We start from the raw sequence: 23395 nt of genomic DNA, 5'->3' as shown, positions 1-23395 counted from the left end.
AACATCATTTTGAATCTCTGATAATGAAGGTGTTGATAGTGACTAATACAAACATCATTGTGAATCTCTGATAGTGAGGGTGTTGAGCTAATACTAAACATCCTTTTGAACCGTGAGGGTGTTGAACTAATACTTTAAACATCATTTTGTGAGGGTGTTTTGACATCCTTTTGAATCTAGTGAGGGTGTTGAACTAATACTTTAACATCATTTGGGTGACCGTGAGGGTGCTAAACTAATACAAACATCATTTTGGATCTTTGACCGTGAGGGTGCTAATAATACAAACATCATTTTGGATCTTTGATAGTGAGGGTGCTGAACTAATACAAACATCATTTTGGATCTTTGACAGTGAGAGGCGGAACTAATACAAACATCATTTTGGATCTTTGACCGTGAGGGTGCTGAACTAATACAAACATCATTTTGAATCTCTGATAGTGAGGGTGTTGAACTAATACAAACATCATTTTGGATCTTTGACAGTGAGAGGTGTTGAACTAATACTTTAACATCATTTTGAATCTTTGATAGAGGGGTGTTGAACTAATACTTTAACATCATTTTGAATCTCTGATAATGAGGGTGTTGACTAATACTACCATCATTTTGAATCTCTGATAGTGAGGGTGTTGAGCTAATACTAACACATCATTGTGAATCTCTGATAGTGAGGGTGTTGAGCTAATATTAACACTTTAACATCATTTTGAATCTCTGATAGTGAGGGTGTTGAGCTAATACTTTAACATCATTTTGAATCTCTGATAGTGAGGGTGTTGAGCTAATACTAACACATCCTTTTGAATCTCTGATAGAGAGGGTGTTGAACTAATACTTTAACATCATTTTGAATCACTGATAGTGAGGGTGTTGAACTAATACTTTAACATCATTGTGAATATCTGATAGTGAAGGTGTTGAACTAATACTTTAACATCATTTTGAATCTCTGATAGTGAAGGTGTTGAACTAATACTTTAACATCATTGTGAATATCTGATAGTGAAGGTGTTGAACTAATACTTTAACGTCATTTTGAATCTCTGATAGTGAGGGTGTTGAACTAATACTTTAACATCATTTTGAATCTCTGATAGTGAAGGTGTTGAACTAATACTTTAACATCATTTTGAATATCTGATAGAGAAGGTGTTGAACTAATACTTTAACGTCATTTTGAATCTCTGATAGTGAAGGTGTTGAACTAATACTTTAACATCATTTTGAATCTCTGATAGTGAAGGTGTTGAACTAATACTTTAACATCATTGTGAATATCTGATAGTGAAGGTGTTGAACTAATACTTTAACATCATTGTGAATATCTGATAGTGAAGGTGTTGAACTAATACTTTAACGTCATTTTGAATCTCTGATAGTGAGGGTGTTGAACTAATACTTTAACATCATTTTGAATCTCTGATAGTGAAGGTGTTGAACTAATACTTTAACATCATTTTGAATCTCTGATAGAGAAGGTGTTGAACTAATACTAACAACATTTTGAATCTCTGACTGTTGGTATGTTAAGGGCACCTTATTAATTTCACTTATTGTACGATGTGTTGGTTGTTCAACGATGCACTCTAATAGAAGGTATGTGACGACGCTCTGTGACGCTTTAGTGAATCTACCTAGAGACATACACAACTAGGGTGTGGTGACCCGCAATACAAGTCACCGAAGTGGAGTTATATGGAACAGTAGAAGTGTCCTAGTAATTGCTTGAATTCAGGCACACTTCAGATAGAGAAAAATGAAAATATTGCCGCCATTGAGAATGCATTGTGGATGCTGTAGTGGACAAAATATCCCGTTTCCATACAAAATAACAGAATCCGTTAATTGTAACTAAAGTGGTAATTAATCCACTGATAGATATCCACGTTGAAGTCGAGACGGTAATGAAAGGTAATAGATATGGCCTAATCATTTCTCAGAAAATCATAAAGACTCTTGCAATATGGGTTATGAAATATAAATAATAAGTCTATTTTTGTAATGTATATACAGATCTATAGCTAGATACAGCTTTCATTCAATGGTTTTTCTCGTCCTTATCAAATAATAAACCAATACACTATCTAGTCCGCTGTTTATCCACCATGAGTTTATATTGCCAAGTAAATTAATCAGTTGATTATCAACATGTAAATATCATAACACATGTATACACATATACAATGTTATTAAATTACAGCTGTAACTGAACTGAATTGAACATGTACCGTAATGAAACTAAAGCAATATTCATATGAGCTTCAGTACCGGTACACTTCACTGACTTCTGTTGAGTGTTTCTGGCATAACGTCTTCAGAATTCAATTTGGCAGGAAAATCAATTTGAGGCATGAGAGAAGCCTGTGTATGGTGGTATGAGTGATTTATAACACCTCGCGGATGGAGGTGTTTGCGTTCTGCATATAGAGGCGTTTTGCCGTGTTATTTACAAGACAAGTTGGCACAATTACCATGACACATCAGCCCTACATTTGACGGATGACCAGCGTGTGCAGGACGTCAGAAACCCTCGGATCTTCAATCGGATACACTCGGCTTGATCTTTCCCCGAGATTTTACTTTGGCTCGGGTGGCAGATCAAGGTCACTAAGCAGCATGATATCAACCAAGACATTTGTTGCCTGGCAACGACATTTATGGAATCGCGGGCGTGTATGGCTTCTCATTTGTTTCCTATTAACGCAGCAGTCAGTGATATATCAGTCGTATCGCTGCGGAGGGAGGATACTCGGGTCTCAGTGGTTGACGTTATGAGCAACGAGCCACGCAATCGGGGGTACCATGACAACGACATCCCCGAAGTCCTCAGGTGTATATAGTCATATACTAAGGGAAATAAATATAGTAACAGCGATATTTCAGACAGAGTGACAGACAGACAGGCTGGATGGATGAAAAGGGTCAGTTTGTGATGTTAAGACAATCTCATGACGTCACAATGGTAACAAGACCTTTTTTCATGTAATGAACTCACACAAGTTTACTTAATATCTGTTGGTGACAAGGGGGCAGAAGTAGCCTTAAAGGTCATTGACAACACTACAGACGTTCTCGATATAAATGCATGCCTTCCTGCTCATCCAAGCTGCCAATGGCTTCCTAAAATTTCAAGAATCCTTAGACACGTAAAAAGCATTTTACGTAAAAAGCTGAGACGATCGGGTTACTATCACTCCAGTAACGTATTGTATAAGGCGCCTCACGGGATCGGGTGGTCAGGCTGACTGACTTGCTCGACACACCTTATCGCACTGCTCAAAGGACTCTCATGTCCAGGCTCAATTATTTACAGCCCGCCGTGATATAGCTGGAGTGAGTGAGTGAGTGAGTGAGTTTAGTTTTACGCCGCACTCAGCAATATTCCAGCTATATGGCGACGGTCTGTAAATACTCGAGTCTGGACCAGACAATCCAGTGGTCAACAGTATGAGCATCGGTCTACGCAACTGGGAACCGATGACATGTGTCAAACAAGTCAGCGATCCTGACCACCCGATCCGGTAGTCGCCTCTTACAAGCATGAGTTACCGAAGATCAATATTCTAACCCGGATCTTCACGGGTGGATACAGCTGGAATAGTGCTGAGTGAGGCGCTGAACAAGAAGACATATACATACATACACAATGCCAGGGTCATAGTCCATCAATGAACTTATCCCTTATCTTTAGGGGGGCGGTGGGGTAGCCAAATGGTTAAAGCGTCCGGTCGTCACGCTGAAGACATGGGTTCGATTCCCCACATGGGTACAATGTGTGAAGCCCATTTCTGGTTTCCCCGCAGTGATATTACTGGAATATTGCTAAAAGCGGCGTAAAACTAAAGTCGCTCACTTCCTTTATGACGTGTTTCTTGTTGTCTATACCTGATCCGCCCCCTATACCAGGTAATCTATAACAATCCCACTTGTCCCAGTTGGCTAAGTCTGTTGTGACTTGTAGTCCTTATATTGACATCACTCGAGTTTTTTAGACAAGGCACAATCACATGACATATATTTCTCCAAAGCTAATCTGGAATGGTGATCACTTCTGCTACAAACGGCATTTCCGATCTGACCACGAAGACGAATGAGCTCATGTTTAAAGCTGCACATCACAACAATATTTTTCACTTTGAGTCTGGTTGTAAATATTTTGATTAAAAATCTTTGTATATTGCATCATGTAATTGGATAGTTTATAAGCCGAGGAGTTCCCTTTGATCCTGTTCAGTCTATTTCACTTACATGAATGTCACATAAAAAAACCTATTGCCTTCGAACGAAAATATACCATGAATATCATACCATATGTATCAAGTATTGACAATATTGTATAATATCACAGAGGAAATACAAACAGTGAAATAAAACGAATACAATAAACCACACATATAAAAGCTGTAACATAAAACAGTGAGATAATTACTCTGGCCGAAGACCAAACTCTATTATCTATGGAATCACGTGTCCGTTCTAACAAAAATGTAGCTTCGTCTAAACGTCCAATCGTATTACAGGCATGTGCGAGAGAAATACGGTGGAAGGGGCCCAAGGGAGGTGAAGATAGTGCGTCACTCGCAGTATGTCGCTTTCGTTTTGGTCCTGGGTACGTAATTCAATAAAAGAAACACAACATTTTCCAGATTCATAGAAGTCTTGCAAATTGAGCCATAACGCATAGGATAATCGAGTATATTAGAGGGTCGGCCGACTCCAGCGCTGTGTAGGGAAGAAAATAAAACACATGTTCAGGTAGGTCTAGTCTGAAGAGTTAACGGACCACTGTGACGCATATAGTCTACACAGGAGCTTGGAATAGTTTATAGTCAACACAGGAGCTTGGAATAGTTTATAGTCAACACAGGAGCTTGGAGTAGTTTATAGTCAACACAGGGAGCTTGGAATAGTTTATAGTCAACACAGGAGCTTGGAATAGTTTATAGTCAACACAGGAGCTTGGAATAATTGATAGTCAACACAGGAGCTTGGAATAGTTTATAGTCAACACAGGAGCATGGAATAGTTTATAGTCAACACGGGAGCTTGGAATAGTTTATAGTCAACACAGGAGCTTGGAATAGTTTATAGTCAACACAGGAGCTTGGAATAGTTTATAGTCAACACAGGAGCTTGGAATAGTTTATAGTCAACACAGGGAACTTGGAATAGTTTATAGTCAACACAGGAGCTTGGAATAGTTTATAGTCAACACAGGAGCTTGGAATAGTTTAACACTAACAAACATAAAAGTAAGGTATAAGGTATATTCCACTCGGGTTTCACGTTCATAGCTTCATAAACGCAAAACACATTCACGTCAGTTCTCACAACCAAACATGTCAGGAGTAAAAATACGGAGACTGTTTACAAAATCATCAAAACAAAATACCCTGTTAGCCAAGATAGAACAGGGACGTCATTCAGCCTAATAATACAACAGAAGGCCCACCCATTCCATGATCTGCCAATCAGGAAACAGTATTCCAGGGGGCGTGGCCTAATTTCGGCTCATGGAAACATTAATGGAAATATAAGCATGTTAAGCCAATATAATATGTAATGCTATGGAATCGTAAAGTATTACTTTGAATGGAAGGTGGCGTGTGGAATATTTCATATACACTTACCTTTTCTGCATATATAATCTCCAGGTGAAAACAGCACGGGTCTGAGTCGAAGCACAAGTTCACATAGAAAGCCAGCCTCCGTGGCCTGGAAAATTTCCACTCGCTTCAGTGTGTCCAGATGAACATGAATAGCTATCTCAGCTTTTAACTTATCCGGTAATAAGCCGAGGTTCTTTTCTTCATCACTAGATTTATTGCACATCCACAAATAATCGAACCACTTTATCACTCGATCCTGAAGTTTTAAAGGAACCCGTCTCAACTCCATGTATGTCTTCACGCCGTCAAGTCGCGCTGAAACAGACACAGAATACAGAGTGAGTGAGTGAATTGAGCTTAATGCCGTGAACAGAATTTCAGTCAAATGATGGTGTGTAATCTTTATGTGAGCAAGCTTAAGTTGATGCAGGTATTTCATTGGAACCGTATTGGGGAAGAGAGCGTGAATCTGGGATTGGAACCTTGCCTCGCTTCAGGTGAGTGAGTGAGTGAGTGAGTGAGTGAGTGAGTGAGTGAGTGAGTGAGTGAGTGAGTGAGTGAGTGAGTGAGTGAGTGAGTGAGTGAGTGAGTGAGTGAGTGAGTGAGTGAGTGAGTGAGTGAGTGAGTGAGTGAGTGAGTGAGTGAGTGAGTGAGTGAGTGAGTGAGTGAGTGAGTGAGTGAGTGAGTGAGTGAGTGAGTGAGTGAGTGAGTGAGTGAGTGAGTGAGTGAGTGAGTGAGTGAGTGAGTGAGTGAGTGAGTGAGTGAGTGAGTGAGTGAGTGAGTGAGTGAGTGAGTGAGTGAGTGAGTGAGTGTTTATTAAAGGTTAATGTATGGTACAATTCCTCTTACTTCACTAGATACGTTTGAATTGATATTTGTTTTTCTTTTTGGTTAATGCCTCAATATATGAGCTATATGACGGCTGCCTGTAAATAACTGCCTGGACCAGACAAACTAATGATAAATATCATGAGCACCGACCCACACCATCTGATACGCTGACACCCTATGAATCGAATCATTGGGTCTGGCAAACCGATCTTGTATTGGTTGCTGGCAACAATGCCTTATAATCCCTACAACTTCTACTGGTGGCTTTAACATAACGTTCACATTTAATGTACAAGGAGAACCCGGGCACTCTCCTTTGATTAGGAGGTACCAAACCAAGGGCACTTGAACTTGGGATACGAGCGAGACATTTGAAAGGCGAGATCACCTGATTAGTTAACCGTTCACTGCGACCGATTTGTGACCAGTTGTTTTAACCGCGCCCGTTTTCTAATCTGTTCGCTAGTTCGCTTGAATTGAGACGTGTTCACAGATGCTGACCACATACATTTTTTCCAAATTTTCTATTAAAATGGTAACGAGTATAGATCGATCCATGAATAAATTTGTGGAAGTCTACATTAGAGATTCATGGATTAGCACGCTTGTATGAAGTCTCTCTTATACTACATACACACAGAGTAAGGGTAGGTAACTCTTATACTACATACACACAGAGTAAGGGTAGGTAACTCTTACACTACATACACACAGAGTAAGGGTAGGTAACTCTTATACTACATACACACAGAGTAAGGGTAGGTAACTCTTGTACTACATACACACAGAGTAAGGGTAGGTAACTCTTATACTACATACACACAGAGTAAGGGTAGGTAACTCTTGTACTACATACACACAGAGTAAGGGTAGGTAACTCTTATACTACATACACACAGAGTAAGGGTAGGTAACTCTTGTACTACATACACACAGAGTAAGGGTAGGTAACTCTTGTACTACATACACACAGAGTAAGGGTAGGTAACTCTTGTACTACATACACACAGAGTAAGGGTAGGTAACTCTTGTACTACATACACACAGAGTAAGGGTAGGTAACTCTTATACTACATACACACAGAGTAAGGGTAGGTAACTCTTATACTACATACACACAGAGTAAGGGTAGGTAACTCTTACACTACATACACACAGAGTAAGGGTAGGTAACTCTTACACTACATACACACAGAGTAAGGGTAGGTAACTCTTATACTACATACACACAGAGTAAGGGTAGGTAACTCTTATACTACATACACACAGAGTAAGGGTAGGTAACTCTTATACTACATACACACAGAGTAAGGGTAGGTAACTCTTATAATACATACACACAGAGTAAGGGTAGGTAACTCAAGGCGCAGGGTGATGTCTGACTGACCCGAGTCTCTATATGTTTGCCTGGCTTGGGGTTCAGGCTACTCAGTACTATTTGCTTGTGTGTGTGCTGTTAACACCGCACTCAGCAATATTCAAGTCACATATCCTTGGTCTTTAATTATTCAAGTCTGGACAAGACAATCCAGTGATTATCATCATGAGCATCGATCTACACAATTAGGCTATTGGATATTAACAATGGACCTCTGTAAAACACTCCTAAAATCACACTGAGTGGGGTTCGCCGCCGTTTTGAACAACTCCCACTTATATCAGGCTTGATATGGAAGAAAAGCTTGATCTAACACATTAACTTAACGTTAGAGAACCACGAGCACGTGTTTGGTAGTGGAAAACCTAAAAACATAGTCGGGGTGAAACGGGATTCGAACCCAAGGCAGTAAGGTTCCGGTTTGCCGAAGGGACGCAACTCTGTACAACGTATTCCGGCGCCTTACCCGACTTGGCAACTAGTGACCACTTAGGTAAACAAACACAGTGCTTTTTGCGATATTTTTCGAATTTATACACGGAGAAAGTCTACGTGCCAACCAGCCATTAATTGCAACCCCCACCATCCGTCAAGTTTGTGCTCATGGCAGCTGACGTTATGCATAGGGTAGATGTGTGAAATTTAATATTTTAATGTTGTAACCAATACTGATTTCATATCGATTTAACAAGCTTAGAATTAAATATCATAAACAAATAACCGAAACAGTAGTAAAATTCATTTCAGTTTGAAAATTGCACAAGCTTGAGTGACAGGGAAATGAAACCATTTGCTAAAGCACAGAATATTCATATCAGCATCGTTTCTTTGTTGATGGATAGGTGCGCAGCATCAGCTGTGACAATGATGCACACGGGACGGCGCATTAACATGTTACGCTAGACACACCTTCCGTTCAGAGCTATTACATATAACATGATTTACATACACACGGCAACGCGCCATCACGCATGAATTCTTGTATATTGTCATAAATGTAATATATTTTCAAATTTACATTAAACATAAACAATAACTAGAGTGAGCGAATGAGGTTGTTGGAGTGAATTCTTCAAGCGCTATCTGCAGTCGATGAAACGATATTCCAACATTACCCATTAAGTTTATTTGGAAAAGGCGGTTGTGTTTAAGATATGAAACGAAATAATAAGGATACAAAACGCTTTTGTCAGTAAAATAAGGAATCAGATTTCCATTAATTGTCAACTTTGGTAATTGAAAACGTGTCATAAATAATCCAGTTAATGTTTTTGTACGTTCACATTTACAAGATTAGAGGCTATAAAACAGAGAATGTAATGTCTGCCCCGGCCAGATCTACGCATGATCACTGTTTGTTTGTTGCCTCTGTGGAGATTCGAACCAGGTCCTCGACCTGATGAGCTGCCTCTTTAACCACAGGGCTACCTGGAACCCCTATTTTTGGCTGTTGTTTGTTGAGCTGGGTCAGTCACCCACAATCCGACCTACCAGTACGTCTATTGATTCCTCTAAATCTGGAGTGCAGGAGTACGTAACCCAGGTCATATCGTTAACATCAAATCAATCAGTTCGTGAACATCCACCATTATCTGTTTCTTCAAAGTGCCCACAAGCAAAAGAACCGTGATAATGTAAGTCATTTTTTCTAACTCAGTGAATTAAACAAGTTGTTTCTAGATGCATTGTTACAACAAAAAAATCAATTTTATTTTATCGTCTGCCGCTTGTTCCACTTTGGAATGTCGGGTTGTTTAGCGCTCCCACAAGGGAAACAGAAAGTGTTTGAAAATGGCGTTATGTCTGTTAAACCAACGAACTTGGTGTCCAAGCACAGCAAGCTTTAAGACGCTTACATCTAGAGCCGGTATCAGAGAGCGGAGCGGCCTGCTAGTGGCGAAGATACAAGATTGAGTTATTCTCAGAGGGATTCGAGGCTATCTGTTGCCATGGTAACCAAATACTCTTCAATCCACCGCCTCGTTTATATTCTTGATTGTTCGAGGACAGAATATGACCGAAGAACACTCAATTTTGATTTTTGCCCAAAATAACCCACTATCATGGTAATGAAATATAGTAACCGACAAACAGGTCAACTATATGCACTAGCGTCATCTGGTAGACCTGTTGTTCATGACTCCTTAACCCCCCAACCCCCAACTCCTCTACGCCCCCCCCTCTCTTTATCCACCACGTCACCCCATACCTAATCCCCTGCCCCACTCTTGTATCAATAACCTCAGATTGGAGTCTACTGAAGCTCACCAACAATCTTGACAATCGAGATTAATAAGCAGACAGCCACTTGACTGCACAAATTACGATTGATTGTATACATTAATTTATATGACTAACTTTAAAAATTAAAACCAAATCTAGATCGGGGTATTAATACAATTGAATTCAGCTCATTTACATTTAATTATCAAAATACAGACACCTCAACATTTATGAATTTGTGTCTCATTCTGTGTTCCTAATTCATTTAAAACAGTTTGTAAACATTAGCTAACTTTAAAAAAAAATTAAAGGATCCTTCCGTGAAAAGTTAATATAAAGTCGACCGACTCTGCCTTCATTATACTATGAAATTGGAGTAGAAACTTTCATTATAATTACAAAAATACAATTAACGAAAACAACTAAAAACACGAAGCTCCGTTTACTGACTTAAATTTAATTAAATGTATACGCACATCAATCCGTGATCACATCCGCAGTGATTAATTGGAAACTAAATTGAAAATATGAAAAACAACTTTCAGCACGGGGGTATTATCTTTCAATATTGAATTAAGAAAAAAGAAGCAAGGCTGAAATGAGAAATGGGGCAAAAAAAATGATAATGACCTTTCCGTGTGATTTGCCTTCAAAATATCTCAACGATGAGAGCAACACGAACTATTTTCAGTAAGTTTCAGTCGTGAAACGGTGTCACTCGGAAAACCTCGGGAAAACGCCATCAAAGCTATCATATCAAAGATAGTCGTAACAATTGATGACGCCCTCTGTTGGTCTGTCTTGTAATCATCGGGCCAATAATGCCGACCGACGAGGTACACGACTGTCGATTCTCCGCAATCCTGGCCGCATAAGGGCCATGAAACCAAGCTATCTCGGTATTTATCAAATTAATTGCAAAAATGAATTAGAGACAAAGCCCTGGAACTGTGTATGCGCCGTTGGGATTCTATTTTCGGGAAGTCGTAAAAAACCAACTTGAGCTGACTGTTTCTGGTATGCCGTATATCTCACCGCCGCAGTGCTGAAGGAGAGATTAGCCGCCTGTTGTCGAGCGCCGACTTATTGTATTGTGTAAGCCTGTTACACGACACTGAAGGCTTATTACACAGTGTACAATAAGGCCCCAACTGGACCAAAGGAAATGTCAGCGCAAGCGCACGTCTGATGTAAATACTGTCAATACATGATATAACGCTGCTCCCATAACCATAAACGTTGCTATTCGCGTAACAGAAAATTCACGTGAATAATAAAAATAATTAGAATATCTTAATTCATTTTCAGCGAATTATTCACCTAATTCTTTCAGCTTAATTGACTGTTTATACAAAAAGTTATTTAACTCACTTTAAGCTCTTTCGCCTTTCGATTGATTGAAAATTCATTGAAGTTACGGATCATCAGATTTCATAGGTCGACCTAATTAAACATGCTAAAGTTATCAACAAAACATTTGATAAGTAACCAGTACCACAGCCATTATGTAATGGAAATGACAACATATGAATAATACATATTGTCGTTCGTGAGATCAGAATCGATGATACAAACACAACAATTGAGTTTCTTTAAACGCCGGTATATCTGATTTCGCGAGACATTAAAGCCGGCAGGGTTTCTGTAATAAGATTGAACAGCGATCTTTGGAACGAATGTACTTTTCTACCGCAAGGGAATGATGGGAGAAATAGGCCTCACACACCATTCTAGTGTGGAACTTGAACCCGGGTCTCCAGTCGAGACCTCCTGGCCACGGAGCTGGGGATCGAACCACCGACTCACAGGGAGGTCGCACTAACCACTGGACCAAGAGGTCCAGGTTTTGAAATAACTGTGAATCTGAGGATTGCTACGCCTTTGTTACAAATACCATGTTGCTCAATACGGACGTGCGAATACGTCAGTCTGTCTGGTTCAAATAACGGGGAACCTCGTTAATCCAGACGGTGACCTTCGGTTTGAATTCGTCCTGATAATGGTTTTCCAAATTAACGATTCAATGTTTGTCCGCCGTTGAGGGTGTTCGGTGTATCTTACAGATCCACGGTAAATCTACCAACGAAAGTGCAACAAGGCAATTTGTAAACGAAAAATACGGTTAGCGTGGGATATTAACACTGTACTTCCGTGCGGGAAATTCTGTACACAACGGTGGCAGTAGTTGTGCTCTACTCGAATCGATCCATTCCAACTAATGGTCATAAAAAAGAAAAATATCAGCAAGAACTATACAGATCCGCTATACAACATGGATGTCGCTTTTTTTCCCTATTCTGAGATCCCAAAATCGTTTGCATTTTTTGTCAAGGATATACATACATATTTCTACTTGGTAGCGAAACTGTCCATTCGTCCCCCCACCCCTTCCCACGCCATTGTGAATCGATTGGGTGCCCTTCAAACCTTGGATGGATTTGCCCAACGTTGTAAGTGCGTCTCTTCGTTGACAACGTACAGCATTGATCACATTTCAGATATCAAAGTTTAAGCAATTTTCGCCCCTTCTCGAACGATGATTGTCCAATGACTACAAATCAAAGCCCCAAAATAGCCTCCCTTTCTTCTGCAAGGATCGTGGTCAAGCCGCGGCCAATCGCGGGAGAAAATCCATCACGTAAGGAATCAAATCAGCTACGTCGGAAGCTAAGGGCTTCTTAGGGTCTCTTGACACTGGTATTGATGCTCGAACACGATGCATGGCTACTCCTCCATCTTGGCGTGTTGACACGACTTCAGCAGGATAACGGTTAACACTGGCCTCAAGTATTCCACGTGGTATTTTACAACACTTAAACACAGCGAGGACGTCTATGTATTTCATCATCACATTTATGACATAGATCAACATCACTGCCACTCTCTGTATATCATTTGTCAATATAGATTCCATTACATCTCTCCTATGCATTAAGCTATCGTAATTCTCCATTTCGAACCGTTTAATGTAGCCCAGAGCTCTTAAAATTCGATCGAGCCCTGCACAGAATTGTCCGTAAACATATACCAAGCCTTTTATCCGATCGGGACTATAGTGGCGGGTACCATTGAGGCTGAGACGGAAATACCATTCCATCTGCTATATGGGCCAGCGCGAGAGGCCATGGCACTTAATGCCTTTAAACATAGGTATTCAAATGCTCCTCTTTGTGAAGGATGGCATTGCTCACGCAATGGTCTCCACTGTTGAGCGGGACCGGAGAGCGGAAACACCTCACATTTGAGGGTCCTCCATTGAACAGTGGTTCTGAGATAACGCCTGGACTTTCATAGAGGAAAATGTGGGTTAGTATGGGCACACAGCGACCCATCACTGCTTACATACGTAAATTTGGGTGACAGTTTGTGCTTTGTGACCTTGCTTGCTTTCATGTGTAAATTTGGATGACGTGCCCTGTGATTTTGCTTGCTTTCATGCGTAAAAATTCGAGTGACAGTACGTGCCTAGTGACCTTGCCAGTTTTCATGCGTAAATTCGGGTGACAGTACGTGATCAGTGATCTTACTTGCTTTCATGCGTAGATTCATGTGAGAGTACGTGCCTAGACACTCTGTCTGTTTTCATGTGTACGTTTGGGAAAGAGCACGTGCCATTTGATCATGCCTGCTTTCATGCGTACATTGCGGTAACAGTACGTGCCTAGAGACCCTGCCTGCTTTCATGCGTAAAAAATTCGAGTGACAGTACGTGCCTAGAGACCCTGTCTGCTTTCATGCGTAAATTGCGGTGACAGTACGTGCCTAGAGACCCTGTCTGCTTTCATGCGTAAATTCGAGTGACAGTACGTGCCTAGAGACCTTACTTGCTTTCATGTGTAAATTCGTGTGGCAGTACGCGCCTAGAGACCCTGTCTGTTTTCATGCGTAAATTCGGGAGACAGTATCTGCCAAGTGACCTTGTCTGCTAATTGTGAAATTGGATCAGGTATAGCAGGAATCCCGACTCCTTGTCACTAAACAACAGATGTCTGCTCAAATGTCATCCTCACAGGTTGTTCATTTAATTACCCATTAGTACACGCATGTGTGGCTATTTTGTGGTTGCCAAGACACCATGTCCAGTAAAAGTGGCACATGAAGGTCAAAGTGGTTTTACTGCCATATCAATTACAGTGACAGATTATTACTGCTGTCAGAGCTTCAAAACCTGCTTGCACTTCACGTTGTCCAGTGAACGATAACTTGTCTCCTTAGTTTCCCATTAGTATTCATCAAACTATTTATTTACTGGACAGCATCAGACAATCTCTTCATTTTCACTATAAACACAAAAATGAAGTAGGGTATTTTCAACAAAACTATGAATCTACTCTCTCACTCCCTCTCTACCAGAGGCTACAAACGTGAAGGTGTAGATCTGTTTACGACATTCGCACCTCTGGTTAATGAAGCATGTTAGAGTCTAGACAAGTGATTGCCTACTGAGTTATGCCCCCTGGCTCCTGTACAACCTTCCAGTGATTTCCCACAGTGCACAACTGTCACAGATATTATAATGATTTTCATGTAATACATGAAGTATGTTGATAGTTTGTAACTAATGCTTCCATACTTGTTTGGAATATGAACATTAAAACCTATGGCCTTCATACATAATGAAGATTCGATGATGATGATGATGATGATGATGATGATGATGATATTGCATTCTCTGATCACTGTGGATGTACTAACATATCTTTACAGACTATGTGCCTTAACATTAGCATACCATACTACCGGGTACCCATACACTGCTGAGCTATTTTAAACAGATATCACACGTTTACATACATATACCACACATTTACGTATTATTCGTGCAGTACGGGCAAGGCCAGTGACACCTAATCAATCCCTATTAGGCAAAGGCTGCAAAGGATACTTGAGAGTTTAACGTGTCTAAACGGTTCTGAGCATTAGAGTGTTCATGATGCTTGGACAAGTAGTAAATATCTTCGAGAAAAAATGATAAAAGTTGTAAGAAATTGAGACTCCGCCCGCTTCTATTAGAACACCATATACATGTATTGATGTATTGATGTATTAATGTATGACATCTGGTGTCCTTTTCCCGGAAAGTTATTCAGATAGACGTTACGTCTAGACAGACAGCAAATCTTGAACATTTCTGTTAGTAAATGAGCTGACGTGCATGCACTCGCAAATAGACGGAACCGCAGACACAAAGGCCATAGCTAAATAATATATAGTACACTGCTACATGGGGTATAATCACACGATGCACTTAACTGTAGGCATGTAATAACACACAACACCACCCCTCTTCAAGCCAGACCTGTCTTACAAGCTGTGCCAAGAGTCTTTGCAGGAGACCGCACGTCTTTGATTAAAGATTGCCTAATTGAGGTGTCTCGTCTGCCAGACGCTAAATTGTGCATCTAAATCATCAGATTGGCAAGCATTGACATAAACACGTAGTTACATGATGACATTTTCCACGAGTGCTGTAATGACAACTTGTAATAGTGCTAAAAGCTCCTGCTATGGACCACGTGTCACACGAGTCGTCATCGAGTAAAGAGACGGCCGTAACGTGAGCTTCTGTTTGTCTAATTATCCCTTCGTCTCAAGACCACTCCGCGGAGAATATGTATCATGCAAATGACGTCATCAAGGACTCAGACAGTCGTGATGAGAGACTGCTGTAGATTCCTTGTCCCAACGCAAGGGCTGGCTCAATGGGATTAGTCGTTCAACAAGCAGTACTTATGCGCTTTAAACAGCTCAGGGGTCATTTGGGAAGAGTTATCGGCCTTTCTAATCACGACGGGGATCATATAGGCGGGACAACTGGTCATCAAGCATATGTCCGGATTTGTAAGTAGGCCCATGGGTAGTTGAAAGGAAAGTATAACAGGTAATGGGATACATATAGTTTTGTACTTTGTGATTGAGTAGGATCATCGACCCGCGAGACTATAGGCCTATACAATTTGTCAAGAGACCTTTTAATCTTCACGTAATAAAATTGATAGTTGGGCGTAAAGACTCAATCTTATGTCCTCTTGTCAAAAAGCTATTCTCCCAGAGAGTAGTTATACAGTAAATATATAAAAGTACTGTAGCCAATGAAAGTTTGGGTCGTTGGAAGAGACTGGTGGTAAAACCGCTTGTTCACCACACCAGAAACTCCGGTTAGATTCTTTGCATAGGAATAGAGGCTTGTTGTGTAATTATGCCATCAATATACTGCATAAAGTACATTCACTCATTCGACAGGCATGGTACAGATATGACAGTCCTTTATCATTACGCTATCTACTATGGAGGAGTGAGTGAGTGAGTATGATTTTACGCCGCTTTTAGCAATATTCCATCAATATCATGGCGGGGGGACACCAGAAATGGGCTTCACACATTGTACGCATGTGGGAAATCGAACCCTGGTCTTCGGCGAGACGAGTGAACGCTTTAACCACTAGGCTGCCCCACCGCTCCTACTATGGAGGAGATGTATGTTGAATGTATGAAGCACTGGGTGTGTAGCCCAAGAGGGAATGGGAGTATACAGTCAGTAACTGCTGATTCGGTGGTTTTCATTTCAGATGACAAGGGGTCTTACCCCCCTCACTGGTTTAATTCATGACGTTTCACGACAACTCCTGGTACAATATTTCCAAGCTTACACATACACACAATATTTCCTCCATGAGAAGGGTGGGATAGCCTAAGGGTTAAAGCGTTCGCTCGTCACGCCGAAGATCCAGGTTCGATTTGAGGAGATGGTTTCTGGTGACCCCCGCGTTGTTATTGCCGGAATATGGCTAAAAGCGGCGTAAAACCTCACTCACCCACTTCCCCATCAGAACCGTATATCTTCCAATACACGCTGGCCTTTAACGGAATACGCCCTGTGTCAAATAATAGAATCCGGGCCTTGGTTAGACGCAGGGTCTTTAATACTGTCAATGTTGGTGAATGATAATGTTGGTTTCCTGAAAATGCAGGATGTAGAAATGGTAAGGTAGTGAGTGAATTGTGCCAACTGTCATCAGAAAAGTCAACAGCTTTCGCATAAGTAGACACCACGGAGCCTCTAGTAAAGGAAATACGGTTTTGTCTTTGACATTGTATATATGTACTCGTATGTATCACCTAAGGGTGATATCACAAACTTCCCTGACTGATTCTAACTTACGGTTAGAGTAAGAAGGTAATTATTTCACTCCAAACCAATTTAATAAATACACGCTTGAATACATACGAAAAACATTAACACCACAATAGACAGCAAAAGAGGGCGCCAAATACTTCATATTTTTCAGCTGTGTTCTGTCTTCATTTAGGATCTGGTGTTACATATTTCCACTTGTTTCCCCCAAACTGATGACGTGTATCACCGCCCCACATTGACCCTAATTCATCGCTACAAACACAATTACCGAGGTCCTTTCGTACATTATTCATAAGCTAGCGGGAAGCGTTCCAGACAATTTCAAAATTCGGCGACGTTGAAGACGGTTGAAATCGCAATAAATTATCATCAAGATATTTTCAACTGATTGAATAGACATATCTCCGCTCCTTAGTGGCTAAACAGAACGCGCCGGTCTCTTAATGTAATTTGGGGCTATCATAAAGATGGCGGTCCGCCTCACCAAAAGCTCCTAACACGGTTAACACTGTTCACAACCTGCTGTAGAGTGATAGGTAATTCAGAAGACATCCGGACTTATTATGTGAGTGTAAACCATTCTAATTATTTAACGATGAAAGGGATAGCGCCCGCCAATCCGGCCTATCAATTTCAGTTACGGTTTTCGAAGTTTTTGCGATGAAATAAGCACAACTAGTGGAGTCGCCACATGGAACTACAGAGCCATAACTCACGTGAGAAATACTCTGTGTCCAAAGGAAATCAGCTATTCATTTTTAAGGTTATTTAACTTGTCTAAATATTGATGTAAAAAGATGCTTTTTTGACTCAATTAAAAAAGGGGACCGTTTTTGTATTGTATGTCTTTGCGCTGTGGTTAATCCCGCGCAAATTAAAACTTAGCTGTTGAACCATAACTATTTAGTATTTATTACAAAATGATATGTATAATTCCCCAACAAGATGCCAGTTCGGACACATAGATCATTTACAATATTAAACTTTGTGTATGATATGTAACATAATGTAACCATACACGGACGGCATGTTTAGCTTGGGCGGATCCACGAATTTTGAAAGGGAGGGGGTGGGGGGGTGGGTCCAGGGTTTCGGATAACAATTTAAAGAAAAACATTTCAAGACGTTTCAGAGGTAATTCTTGCTCCTTCATCTGATGAATGCTGATGCCACATTCACCTGATGAAGGAACACGAATTTACCCTGAAACGTGGTGATCACGTCGTGATAACGAATACAATGAAGTTGTTATCATTAAAAAGCGCCACGTATTCTTGTTCTTTTAACTTCTTAATGCCTTTCAAGGACATGTTTAGTCATTTTTCCAGCAAATAGATTGAAACGTCGTATTTATGTATTTCTTTCAATTTCTAAAGTGCAGCCACATTCCATTGATGACATCACGATGATACAATGAAATGATGCCATGCACCAGGGTATTGTGAACGTTGTGGGGAAATCACATTTCCTGGATTCCTGTTTATAGAGTCTAATCGACACTCCTTACCCAGGGTTCCCTGCGGTTAGCTTACTACTTCCTCTACTACAGGACAACTATAGTCTGTTTGCAGTGAAAACGTACCGATGAATTTAACTTTAAACAAAAAAGTAAATCGAATAAAGTGAAATTAAGATTGCGAATCCTCATAATTGTACCTTGCCAACTGAACATTTAAAGCTCAGAATTTTGTTCATCTTAGGATAAAAGTTGTCTAACAAACGATCATAGTTTCAAATCGCTATTATTGGTTTATATTACAGGGGGTATGCACATTAAATGAAACTCCGAGAACATGTAGGGTTGGTCGAAGTCATCACGTACCACATGAGCATTTGTTTCACTGTTCCAACTACTGCGCTTACCCCCTTGTAATACAAACCATTAATAGCGATTTGAATCCATGGTCGTTTGTTAAACAACTTTCATCCTAAGTTGAATAAAATTCTGAGATTTAAATGTTCAATTGGCAAGGTAAAATTGGCAATCTTAATTTCACTTTATTTGATTTACGTTTTTGTTTAAAGTTAAATTCATCGGTACGTTTTCACTGCAAACAGACTATAGATGTTACTGTTCGCCACACCTCACGCTCTTTTCAACGAATTACATCTTCATTTTCATGTTAAGAGTTATCATGCCATGCCGTCTAGTGCAATTTGAAATGAAGTTTGGCTACTTATACCCTACTTTTTCGGTCATTGCCATTTGATATCCCGTATCATTAAAAGGTTGACTGACTGTATAAATTTCCATTGTTTTGAAGTTCTGCTCCGGAAAAGAGCACGACTCTCACTTTCAGTAAAACCAACTTGTCGTCATGGAAACACACCCAAACAACCCGGGGATAAAAAGTCTACACATTTCACGAAATGTCACTGAACTTTCATGAAGAAAATATCTCAGAAGGTTAAAAACTGTTTGACTGCCTATCTATTGTTTGTTTGCAGTGGTTGAAGGATTGCACGAAGAGGCAGATAGCAATATGATCACTCTGTACCCATATGTTGCCATACCTCTCACTGTCGCGGTTGTAGTGGCATTTCTTCATAATTATGCAAGACAATTAACAAATGACCTTGAGATGATTCCGTGAGTCCAGACTTCTCTGATTCCAATATCGACGAGTTTGTTTACCAACAAGAGAAAGGTCTGGTGGAGTGGTATGTAAATGTGCTTGTGGTAGTGCTCTAATGGAAGCCATCACTGCTCTGTTGATGAAGGCGCTCAGCTGCCAGCGCGAACGCACAGTAGGCACAATTTATTACACAGTAGGTTGTCGTAAAATGGAATGTACTTATGTTTAAGGTGTTACAGGGTAATTTGTCGATGTGACACATTGTCCATAATCCAGGCCTCTCCATGTTAGCAACAGATGTATTGGAAATATGTGATTAGGGCAACCCCATACAGGCCACAGTGTATTGTATAAAGAATACAATATCACATCCACAGAGAATACAATACGTTACCCACGGTGAATACAATAAAATACCTATGGTGAATACAATACCACTCCCAAGGTGAATACATTACGTCTTCCCCAGTGAATGCAATAACATACCAGTAGATTTCCTTAATAATGCTTTCACAAAACTATCCGAAGCGCACTATCATACATGGATCTGGTTACAATAATTTCAAAAGTACTTTCGTAATAAAGTTTGATTTCGGAGATGCTTAGAGGGAGGCACATGCCTAACCTTTATGAATATAATCTTTGGATTTGGTTACACGGTCCTGTCTTTGAGAAGAGGCCAGCTAGATTCTGCTTATTTATAGCTGTCTCTGTTGCCCCCGGGCAAGTTGCAGAAATTCTGCAGCATGTTCTCTATGTACATACATGACACCAAATGTGAGTGAATGAGTGAGTGAGTGAGTGGGTGGATGGGTGGGTGAGGGAGGGTGGTAGGGAGGGAGCGAATGATGCCTTTAAACGTTTATCACTTGGGTGGAAACTTCATTTACCTGGTCGATTGATTTCATTAGTAAAATAATCTAGAAGAATAACGATGACATGATCCAACACATATTATTATCATTTATAATTTTGTTAATGTGATAAAGTAAGGCATTTATAGTGAAACCCCACTTCAGAAGAAACACTGGCATCATCCATTGGACAAGGATTACATGTTGGTACATCAATTATAATCGTGTATATTGAAACCATACATCAGATTATAACATGACTGATATCATCTGCCTTCTTGTTATTGAGTAACAAGCTTGATACAAAACTCACGGGGTGGCTGAGAAAGTGGTTCAGTGTTTGGATGAATGAGTGGTCCATACGGTAAGCTGTTGAGAGAGTGGTTGAGTGTTTGGATGAATGGTTCATACGGTAAGCGGTTGAGAGAGTGGTTGAGTGTTTGGATGAATGAGTGGTCCATACGGTAAGCTGTTGAGAGAGTGGTTGAGTGTTTGGATGAATGGTTCATACGGTAAGCGGTTGAGAGAGTGGTTGAGTGTTTGGATGAATGAGTGGTCCATACGGTAAGCGGTTGAGAGAGTGGTTGAGTGTTTGGATGAATGAGTGGTCCATACGGTAAGCGGTTGAGAGAGTGGTTCAGTGTTTGGATGAATGAGTGGTCCATACGGTAAGCGGTTGAGAGAGTGGTTGAGTGTTTGGATGAATGGTTCATACGGTAAGCGGTTGAGAGAGTGGATGAGTGTTGGATGAATGAATGAGTGGTTCATACGGTAAGCGGTTGAGAGAGTGGTTGAGTGTTTGGATGAATGGAGTGTTCATACGGTAAGCGGTTGAGAGAGTGGTTGAGTGTTTGGATGAATGGTTCATACGGTAAGCGGTTGAGAGAGTGGTTGAGTGTTTGGATGAATGAGTGGTCCATACGGTAAGCGGTTGAGAGAGTGGTTCAGTGTTTGGATGAATGAATGGTTCATACGGTAAGCGGTTGAGAGAGTGGTTGAGTGGTGGAGAGGTTGAGTGAATTGTTGATCGGTTAAGTTAGTGGTTTAGAGAACGGTTGCTTGAGTGAAAAGTGATGTAGTTGAGCGACTGGTAGAGTGATGGATTGAATGAATGTTTTTCTGAGGACTGAGTAGGTGGTTTAGTGAGTGAATGGTTGATCAAGTGCGTGAGTGGTTGAATAGTTAAGAGATCGGTTTAGTGATCGGTTGAGTGGGTGGTTTAGTCAGTAGTTGATACAATATGCAAATAATAATTTACTGATTGGAATGGGCGGGGCTTGTATTAGTACATTATGTTGAACTGTTTCACGGACTTATGGCTGTCAACATTTTGGTGTGTTACTAGTTAAGTAAGCGAAATTAGCATCCTTGAATATTGATTTTGCTTAAATATGTGTTTTCGCGCTTGTAGAGGTATAAACGTAAAAAATCGGTGTGCATATTTTGATTAAGTCCGCCTTGCCGTTTTACACAGTGAGCACACCTTCTTTTACGTTCATACAAATGGTGATTCACACGGAATCTGAACCATAGTTTTTTTGCTATGTCTATGACGATTTCAGTCAATTTTTAAACAAATTTTTAAATTTTTATTGATTCTCTACCGCAACATGCCACGTGACACTGTGAGCGGTGAATCCTGCCTTCCATCTGCCTACATGTTTATGTTGAGGTCACATTTTCTCGGACATGTGAGACTGTGACCGGAAATGGACATGTTTGGGGATTCTACGACATCCGTGGCCAATAAAACTCCTCACACCGTGAGAGCAGGTTACCTCCGCATACGAGTGGATCACCACAAAGTGTTGATGTGAATATGGCGTGCGTAGTCGCCAACAGCAGGAGGAAGGTCACACAGATATCGAAACCCCTGTCTTTCCGCTATGACATTGTCAGTCTAGAATTAACATTTCACTGTCCATCTTAGACATACGACTCATAGGTTGGGTATTGTGTGTTAAAACAAACTGGTCTAACGAAGACGGGTAAGAAACGTATTTACAGCCACAGAAGACCAATTGTTTGAAATGTAAATATGGGCATCATTTTTTTATGTGTATCACGTAGCCACCAAATTCTGAACATGGGTTCTTTAAAAAAATTTTAATAAAGACAAAATTATCAGAATAATGTTCTTGATTCTCATTTATTGTTATTCTTATTGTAATTTCTCGCGTTCTTTGGACTTGTGGCAGCGACTGATTAAGATAAACAGCGACTGATAAACATTTCATATGACGAATCGGTACGGTTTAGGTTCGAGTCGGCGGTGTTTGAATGAAGAAAAAAGTTTTATTCTGTTTAGGGGGGGGGGGTGGGGTGGGGTGTCGGCAATGAAATTAGAAGGGTCGGTCGGGCGATGATTAACACAAACAACAATAAAAAAAATGCTTCCCAATGCACCGAAAAGGCTTATTTATGCATTTTCAAAGATACTTTGCTTTCGGTAACCATTAGCAGCTCTGTATTTTGCAATTTACTTATGTCATTTTTAAGGATTTAAAGCAAGTCATAACGTGGAAGTATTACTTGAGTGGTAACTAAGCCCCAGCAGAGTTCATTGTTTGGGTGTAATATCGCTGAATTTTCAAATTAATCTCAAACAGGTGGGAAAGGAAAGGATTCTATTGCCTCTCAGTCAGGCTTTTCCCGATATCATGTTTAAGTAAGTGAGTGAATGAGTTGCAATTTACGTCGCCTTTAGCAATATTCCAGCAATATCACGGCGGGGGACACCAGAAATGGACTTCACACATTGCGCCCATGTGGGGAATCGA

At 40.4% G+C, this 23395-nt stretch overlaps 1 protein-coding gene across 1 annotated transcript in view; it reads right to left on the bottom strand.

Annotated features, from left to right (window-relative positions):
- Window positions 1-23395, bottom strand: part of LOC124277295 (cyclic nucleotide-gated olfactory channel-like) — a 172077-nt gene that overhangs the window by 56466 nt on the left and 92216 nt on the right. Inside the window, exon 2 of the mRNA XM_046712946.1 lies at window positions 5637-5930. Coding sequence (XP_046568902.1) covers window positions 5637-5930 — 294 coding nt within the window. The remainder of the gene's footprint in view (window positions 1-5636; window positions 5931-23395) is intronic.

Source organism: Haliotis rubra, unplaced genomic scaffold (genome assembly GCF_003918875.1).
Source record: "Haliotis rubra isolate DU_JTF1 unplaced genomic scaffold, ASM391887v1 Scf22, whole genome shotgun sequence".
NCBI lineage: Eukaryota > Metazoa > Mollusca > Gastropoda > Lepetellida > Haliotidae > Haliotis > Haliotis rubra.
The sequence above is the reverse complement of the archived record's forward strand: the minus strand, read 5'-3'. Positions and strand labels throughout refer to the sequence as shown.